This window comes from Mustela lutreola, chromosome 5 (assembly GCF_030435805.1).
Source record: "Mustela lutreola isolate mMusLut2 chromosome 5, mMusLut2.pri, whole genome shotgun sequence".
In the NCBI taxonomy this organism is placed as follows: Eukaryota; Metazoa; Chordata; class Mammalia; order Carnivora; family Mustelidae; genus Mustela; species Mustela lutreola.
In genome coordinates, this window is record NC_081294.1 from 61,729,706 (window position 1) to 61,739,042 (window position 9,337).

At 41.7% G+C, this 9,337-nt stretch overlaps 1 protein-coding gene across 2 annotated transcripts in view; it reads right to left on the reverse strand.

Moving 5' to 3' along the window:
* Positions 1–8,947, reverse strand: part of UBTD2 (ubiquitin domain containing 2) — a 63,863-nt gene extending 54,916 nt beyond the window's left edge. Inside the window, exon 1 of one of the 2 annotated variants that reach the window (XM_059174310.1) lies at positions 8,706–8,947. Coding sequence is in view for 1 of the 2 variants with exons in the window: in XM_059174308.1 (XP_059030291.1) it covers positions 8,710–8,779 (70 nt within the window). In the remaining variant the exon portion in view is untranslated. The remainder of the gene's footprint in view (positions 1–8,705) is intronic. The other variant, XM_059174308.1, reaches the window with a different exon arrangement.
* Positions 8,948–9,337: the final 390 nt, after the last annotated feature.

Below are 9,337 nucleotides of genomic sequence, written 5' to 3' on the forward strand. Positions count from 1 at the left end.
AAAAGATTTTATTTATTTATTTGACAGAGAAAGAGAGAGAGAGATCACAAGTAGGCAGAGAGAGGCAGTCAGAGAGAGGAAGGGAAGCAGGCTCCCCAGTGAGCAGAGAGCCTGATGCAGGCCCGATCCCAGGACCCCGAGATCATGACCTGAGCCGAAGGCAGAGGCTTTAACCCACTGACCCACCCAGGTGTCCCCTCAATAATCATTCTTATCAGAAGGCTCACCTGAGTATAGTACTACTAGCAAGATGCTGCCAAAGCTTTGCATTTACAGTAAAAAATCAGATAAATTTAAAAATAAAATCCATCTATTAAAATTGAGAGGTGTTAGAGACTAGGGCTATCAAAAAATCAGAAGAATGAAGATCCTCATCATTTCTAATGGCTTAAAGATTTTAAAAGATTCTATTCATAGCATACGGTACTAGCAAATGATTTCTAAATACAGTCAGAGAAGAAAAAAAGAGTCCGTTTAATATCCATAGCAAGAATCTTTAAAAAATGCCATTCCAACATAAATTCCAAGACAATACTGACTGGGAAGAAACATCAACCCTTTATATGTTAGAAAATTGAGAACAAAAGGGGACTAGCCCAACAGAAGGTAGCTTATTCAGTAGGGGCTACAACATCCCATGTCAATTTTTAATATAAATTCAAGTGCTTAAATCTCATCCCAAAGAGCATTCTCCATATCTTACTATCTTCCAACTGTAGCACCCCGGACCTAAAAGTTCTCATAACCTACCAAACTTACCTACCCAGAATTCCACTGTATTTCCAAACTATAGCTTCTTGCTGCCTTATTTTCCTTTAGGTCTTTCCCCACAGATCTACTCCTCCTGGTAAAATCAAGCACCTTCTACTTTACATCAAGTAAATGCCTCCTGGGGTGCTTGGGTGACTCAGTTAAGTGTCAGAATTTCGGATTTCAACTCAGGTCATGATCTCAAGGTCATGGGATTGAACCCCACATCGGGATCCCTGCTCATCAAGGAGTCTGCTAGAGTTTCTCTCTCTCTCTCTCTCTTCCCCACTTTCCCGTTTCTCTCTCTCTCAAGTAAATCTTAAAAAAAAAAAAAAAAAAAAAAAAGGAAATACCTCCTATTTCACAGTATATCTCTCTCCAATTGGTATAAAATTTTATGCACTCTGCTTATAAAAGCCTCAGAGCTACCAACGCTGAAAATATGAAAAATTTTTACTTCCACTGTTACATTTGGGATAAGCACAGACTAAATCTTCAGTCCTCCTCATGCTCAATTCTGCTTCATTTTTTAATTATAGACTCAGTCCTAAGAGTAGAAGCATAAGAAAATTCAGTAAACCGCCTCGTTAGATGATGTGTAGTATGGAACACTGAAAATACATAAAGAGGAGACAATGATATTTTTGGTGAAGAAACAAACAAGGTTTTTGTGGAGAAATGTGTTTGTTCTAACATACACTAAACTCAAGAGAGCTACTGGAGGGGTGCATGGGTGGCTCAGTGGGTTAAAGCCTCTTGCCTTCACCTCGGGTCATGATTTTGGGCTCCTAGAATCTAGCCCCACATCAGGCTCTCTGCTTGGCGGGGAGTCTGCTTCCCCCTCTCTCTGCCTGCCTCTATGCCTGCTCGTGATCTCTGTCTATCAAATAAATAAATAAAATCTTAAAAAAAAAAAAAAGAGCTAATGGAATATTCTGGGGTTGAATGCTCAAGAAGTCTATCTTGAGTTTGGTTGTAATAAACTACAGGTAGAATTTCTGCAAACACCACACCAGAATAAGTTAACAAACCAAGTTATTTTCTGAAATTGTTAAGAATGGTGTGTTCAAATACAATCAGATCTATAAATTTCAAAGGCAGACGACAGGACTGATTTCCTGTTTCCCAATAATTCAACAAAATTGAGAATACTGACCATCTAGTATGGTCAGGCCCTGATTAGAGGTAATCACCTCATTTCTCCATCTTCTATGAAATTTTGACAACTCAATTCTTAGTACTTTCCTTCCCTTTTTACTTATAAGTAGTCATTTATTTTTATACCTTCAGTCAACCTCCCCCAGCTGACTCCAAAATCCACATTCATAACCTGATTATCTAGGAGGTCCATACCTAAACTTCTGCACCATCCAACATGATGTCCCAACTTAAAAATTCTGTCAACTAAACCTTAACATACTGAAAGGCAAACTATAGATTGCCCAAGATAGCTCTTTCTTATTCCCCAAAATCTGCCAGGCCATCTCAATATTCCCGGTTATCCAGATTCACAAATACGGGATTACAGATCTTCCTCGAATGATAAAAGGTTACATCCCAATACACTCATCATAAATTGAAAACTATAAATCCTAAGTTAAAAATGCATTTAAGGGATGCCTGGGTGGCTCAGCTGTTTAAGTGTCTGCCTTCCGCTCAGGTCATGATCTCAGAGTCCTGGGATCCAGAACCGCATCGGGATCCCCACTCAGCAGGGAGTGTTTCTCCCTCTCCTCTTGCTCGCTCTCTCTGTCTCATAAAAAATCTTCAAAAATAAAAAAGAAATTACATTTAATACAACTAACCTATAGAACATCAAAGCTTAGCCTAGCCTACCTTAAATGTGCACAGAACACTTACATTAGTCTATAGTCAGGCAAAATCATTTAACATAAAGCTTATTTTATACTGAAGTGTCAAATATCATAAAATTTATTGAATGTTATACTGAAAAACAGAATAGTAAGTCTATTGGTTGCTAACCCTTATGACCACATAGCTGACTGGGAGCTGCAGCTTGCTGCCACTGACCGGCATCACAAGAGAGTCTCATACCACCTCTCACTAGCTACAGAGAAGATCTAAATTTAAACCGTGAAGTATGGTTTCTACTGAATGTGTATGTATCACTTTGTACCATCATAAAATTCTAAAACAGAATAATTGTAAGGTGAGCCATTATAAGTCAGGGGACTGTCTGTACTTTATTTTCTTTTATGTATTCTTATATCCAATAAATTGCCAACTCATGTCATTTTTTTCCTATTGGGTTCCTCCATTTAGTCTCTTTCCACTATAAGCAATCCTGTATCAGTGCTTCTCCAACTTTAATATGCATAGGAACCATTTGAAAATCTTGTTAAAAATGCAGATTCTAAATTATTAGGTCATGGGTGGGGCCTGAGATTCTGTACTTCTAACATATTCCCGGGTTCCTGCAAAGCTGCTGGTCCAGGGACCATATCTTTGAGCAGCTGAGATCACTACTTTCTTTTATTCCCTCAGGACTTGCACAGTTTATCCTATGGTATATTTATCTGTTTACATAGTGTTTTATAGTTATTTCATGTATGCATATTTTATTATGCTTTCCTAAAAAAGGATTTTGGCATACTCAAGAAATAAGATCATGATTCCTTTTTTTGGAACAAGAGCAACATATTGTGGGTATTCAATGCCTGTTGATTGTAAAATACTTGTGCAGAAAATATAACAATTACCTCTTGATTAAGAAGTTGAAGTAGATTTATGGATTACTTTCATCAACTTTTTAAAAAGCATTTCATTGCTAATCAACCTTATCCCCATATACAGAAAAGAAACTTAAAACAGCTTTCTATTCATAGTTAAGAAAGCAAATTGTTAGTTAAGTTAGACTGTGAATTATTGGTTATAGATTTATTCTTTCTCCATCAGTGAAGAATTAAATACATTTAAAACAAAAACTAGAAACCCAGGCAGCAAAAGAAAAAATAAATTGGACTCCATTAAAATTAAAAACTTTTATGTATCAAAGGACATCATCAAGAGAGTGTAAAGACAGGGGAGAAGGGGAGCAGCAGGAGTGGCAGAGACTGAGGGACAAGCAGACTCTGCCAAGGGCAGAGCCAGATGCAGGACTCGATCTTATGACCCTGAAATCATGAGAGTCAGATGCTTAACTGAGTGAGCCACCCAGATGCCCCCTGGGGGGAAAAAAGTAAAAAGACAACCTAAAAATGGGAGAAAATATTTGCAAATCATCCCTGTGACATGGATTTAATGTACAGAATATATAAAGATCTCCCACAACCAACAACAACAACAAAAACCCAAAATAACCCAATTAAAAAATAGCCAAAGGGCTTAAACAGAAGTTTCTCCAAAGAAGATAAACAAATGTCCAAGAAGAATGTTAAAAGATGCTCAACATTACTAGTCATTAGGGAAATGCAAACCAAAACCACAGTGAGATAGCACTTCATACCAATTACAATGGCTATAATTTTAAAAATGGGAGATTAGTGTGGGTGAACATATGGAGAAACTGAAACACATGTAATATTGCTGCTAGAATGTAAAACAATGCAGCTACTGTGGTAAAGTCTGGCAGTTCCTCCAAAAGGTAAACCATTTAACCTAGCAAGAATTACCATATAACCTAGCAATTCCACTCTTAGGTATATTATAACCAAAAGACTCAAAAACAGGGACTCAAACAGCTCTTTGTACACTGAAGTTCATAGCCACTTATAATAAACAAAAAGTAGGAACAGCCCAAATGTCCATCAATAGTAGAATGGATAAACAAAATGTGGTATATACATACAATGGAATATTATTCAGCCATAAAAACAATGAGGTACTGATATTTACTACCACTGGATGAACCCAGATATTATGCTAAGTGAAATATACCACAAACGAAAGAATAAATATTGTATTATTCCACTTATATGAAATATCTAGACTTGATAAATTCATAGAGACAAAACCTAGATTTAGAAGTTAACAGGGGTTGGGAGAGAGGAGCAGCAGTATTGCTTAATGGATCCAGAGTTTCTAATGGGAGAGATGAAAAATTTTGAAAATCCATAATGGTGATGGTTGCACACTGAATTATACACTTAAAAATGGTTAAAACGGCAAATTTTATATGTACTGTATCACAAGCTAAAAAATGAAACCGGAAAAAAAGAGAAATTTTTTAGTACAGCTCTGAGTTCAAGTTTCTGACTATTTGCAAGCTATGTGATGTTAAGCAAGTTATTTAATTTCTCCCAGCTTCAATCCATCCATAAAATAGAGATATTATCCAACTCCCAGAGTTGTTGAAGACTAAATGAGAAAATAATCACTTAGCACAACACTTCTTACATAACAAATACTGGGTAAATGGTAGTTAATATTACTCAAAAACTACCGTTAATCAAGTAGGTAGACTATAAGGTTGCTATAAATGAATACCCAAAAAAATTCCACGATATTCTCATGACATTCTGAAATAAAGAAATGAATGCACAGCAGTCAGTTATCCTGCTGTAAACCTGGAAACTTATATGACCACCAAGGGTTAGTCCTCTTGGGATATTACTGAACCTAAGAATAAATGACAAACCCAGAAAGTAAGAACCTATTTTGTACATTATTGTGTTCATTAAAGAGGTGAATTTAAAAAAAAAAAAAGCTAGTTAGCTCTCTCAACTAATCTCACACACACACATATATATATAATTTTGTTATTTATTTAAGATTTTATTTATTTATTTGACAGAGACACAGCAAGACAGGGAACAGAAGCAGAAGGAGTGGGAGAGGAAGAAGCAGGCTTCCCACTGAGCAGAGAGCCCAATCCCAGCACCCTGGAATCATGACCTGAGCTGAAGGCAGAAGCTTAACGACTGAGCCACTCAGATGCCCTGTCATGTATTTTTTTTTTTTTTTTTTTAAATCATGAGATTTAATTCATTAGCCAATACCATGGACTAACATAAAGCCTTGTCTAAAGGCCCTCAGTTCCAACCCCAGCATCACAGTATCACTATAATAAGGCAGAGAACCACATAGAATATGCTGTTAAAAAATGTTCTAGGAGCATGGAAGCTGGGAGTGAACTGCTAAATAATTGCATATAATGTATATAATATAGTTGTCTTGATGAAAATTAGGCATTTAAAAAACTCAAACTTACAAACAATTCTAGGCAAAGTATACCAGAGGAAAATACTACAAATGATTCCAAAATAACATGTAACACAAATCTTAAAATGTAAATTAAGCAATTTCCGTATCCTAAGGTCTTTTGCAAAAATTTCCCAAATTCCTTCAAAGAAGTAAATCACCAAGTAAGGAAGTTTTTCTCATGTACCACAACTAACTTGCATACATAAGAGACTTAGATCCAGAGGGAAAGGGAAAGTACAGTATCTCAACCAAAAAGGTTTTTAAAAAAGTCATTTTTTTTTTACTAAGACTAGCTAATCCTCGGGACGCCTGGGTGGCTCAGTTGGTTAAGCAGCTGCCTTCAGCTCAGGTCATGATCCCAGCGTCCTGGGATCGAGTCCCATATCAGGCTCCTTGCTTGGCAGGGAGTCTGCTTCTCCCTCTGCCTCTGCCTGCCATTCTGTCTGTCTGTGTTCGTGCTCTCTCTCTCTCTCTCTGACAAATAAATTTAAAAAAAAAAAAATCTTATAAAAAGACTAGCTAATCCTCAAGAGTCAAATCAATCTAAAATGGTGAGATTCCACATTACATTCAATAACACTGTGAATGTAATTAGAAAGGTCATGAAAAGCATCAGAAGACTTTATTTTTACTTCATGTTGATAAAAGAATTTTTCATAACCCAAATATCCTGAGTAAAACTATGAACTATTATGTTTGAAAAGCGAATGATCTGTGCCAACACGCTTAGGAAAAATAGTTTTTCTTTTCTCAACAAAAACCTAAAATAAAAGCAAAAACTATTTAATGTGTTAACCTGAAACACTCATCTGAGCTAATTCCTTTAAGCCACAATTAACTCTTAACTATCATGACAATAATGACAAATAAAGGCTTCCACAATTAAATTCCAGAAACAATCCTTTTATCCCACACAGCTCCTTCCTCCATCCCAGTTACATGAGGCCCATACTTCCTCTTCAGGAGAAAATAAGGAGGTTTGATAGTTGGTGTTTCTTTTTTCTAAACTTTACTTTGGAAAGGTACAGCACAGCTTAAAGTCCAGAGAACTCAGTTCTCAAGGAAACTGATACTAGGGCTATCTCACTAGACACCACTGGCAGTAAATTATCAGAAGCTAAGACTTCATGCTTTTAAAGACCCATACTAATAATGCCTGGCTGGTCATAAGTCAGGTTACCAAAAGGCTTAACGAAATTGGCTCAAGTTCATTACCAAGAAGGGAAAGATGTTTATTACAAATTTTGAGTGCAAAAAAATCAAATTTAATTGAAACTAAACACTACCTATAGCATGTACTAATATATTTTGGTACCATTAGTGATCACCTCAATTGCAGGCAGAATCACTGTGACCCCCCCCAATCTGACCTCACCCCAGAGCTGTTTTAAAATCATACCCTTTTTATCTCCTGCTTTGTTATCACTGAGGATCTCACTGTTAATGCGCCACCAAATAATGCTATGACATGAAATGCACTATTAAATACCATTTGCACATACAAGTTTTTTTCAAGACACACTTCACTGAACTCTTAAACTATCTGCCCAGGATTTAATCATACAGGAAACCCACAGATTTTAATGAGGTGGCATGGCAAAATATCATGTAATTCAGGAAATTCATCAGCCAAATGTTAGGTATAGCTTATAAGTGGAGCTCAAGTGAGAGGGCAAGCAACTGGTCTAAAGCTAGTATAAGAAAAAGTTGTAGACCCTCTCATCTCCAAACGACTTAGTTGAGGAACTTATAAATACGCCCCACATTCTAAGACATCTAACAGAAGGTTGGAACAAAACCAACACAGTCATCTTTGCTATTCCTAGCTGTTTCTTCTTTCACTAAAACATTCTGCCCTCTACACAAGCTACAGAGTGGACTCAGGCAACGATCATTTAAGCCAAGGTAGAATTAATTTTATTACACCGCTATACTACAATGCCGACTGAATAAGAAAGCTCGCCTCAGCAAACCATTTACGATAAATCAGAAGTGCGTTCCGTGTTAGAAAACTTTTTATTAAAGTACTGATCCTACGAAGCTAAGTCGGACTCTTGTATTTGTGCTTTTATCCTACACATTTTCCTTTACGTAAGGCGGATAGGAATTTGACTAGCCCACCCCGACTGCAAACTGGCCCAGCACCCGCACGCTGTAGCAAGAAGCCACGTTTTCCTCGGGCGGACTGTTTCCCAACCCCTCCTTAAAATAATGCGTGTGGCCACATGAGACTTCCCCGGCCAAGCTCCAGAAACTTGCAGGTTTAAATGGCCAAACTGGAACCAACCAGGGCAGCTGTCATCTGAAACTCAGGAAAGCTGAGACCAGCCAACTCTGCTGAACGAGGAAGGGTGCGGAGAGATGTGGCGGGGCCCATCGGAGGGAATGCATTAGGCTCCCCTCCCCAACCCCCCCCCCCCCATCAATTCGCTTTTCTGCAACCCCAGCGCCGCCATCCTGTTCCTGAATAATTAAACGGGCTGGGGAGGGAGTGAGGTGGCCAAGAAAGGCAGTTTCTGGTCCGAGTTTCCCGAGCCGAGGCGGTGGGGTCTAGAGGCCGAGGGTTACATCCCCGGCGTGCGAAGGACTTTCCTCAGGGGCCGGGAGGGCAGGGGGCGACCCCGCGGCCGGCGGGGCGGCCGGAAGCGGAGCGCGGGGAGTGACGTGGAGGAGGGGATGACAAAGGGGCGCGGGGGCCCCGGCCGCGCGGCCCGCGGGCCCGCAGGGGCCGGGACAGGTGGCCGGGCCTGGCCGTGAACAATGGGGGGCCGAGGCTGCCCCCTGGCGCTCACCTACCTCCGGTGCCCTCCGAGTTCTCGTTGAGGCTGCCCGAGGAGTCGTGCTGGGCGCCCACACACCCGCCCATGGGGGCCCCCGGCGCCTCGTCCGCCACCTCCGGGCGCTCGTCCGGCCCGCCGCCGCCTCTGCTTCCTCAGGCGCCGCCGCCGCCACCGAGCCCCGGACAGGCGCGGCGCTTCTCTCGCCCGCCGCGGCCCAGCCTCCGCCCCCCTCGCCGCTCCACCCACCGCCTAGGCTCGGCCCCTTCCTCCGCGCCCACTTCTACCTCAGCCCCCCGGCCGCCCGCCCGGCAGGCCTGGCCCGCGCGCCGCCCTCGCCTCCGGCTCGGCCCCGCCAGGCCAGGGCTGGCCCATCCCGGGCGGGCCACAGCGCCCGCCTCGCCCCCTCACACCTCCGCACACCCGCGTCCAGGCGAGCCCCGCACCGGCGCCGCCCGTCCTCCAGACCCCATCGGCCCCCGCCCCGCGGCGCCGCCCTCCGCACCCGCGGCCTGGGCTCCGCCGGGCCCGCCCGGAACGGCCTGCGGGGGCGGGGCCGCGGGAGGCCGTGCGCTGATTGGCTGCGGGATGGGGCCGCGAGCGGAGAGCTTGGGCGGTGGGGAGGAGAGGGGAGGGGAGCTCTGAGC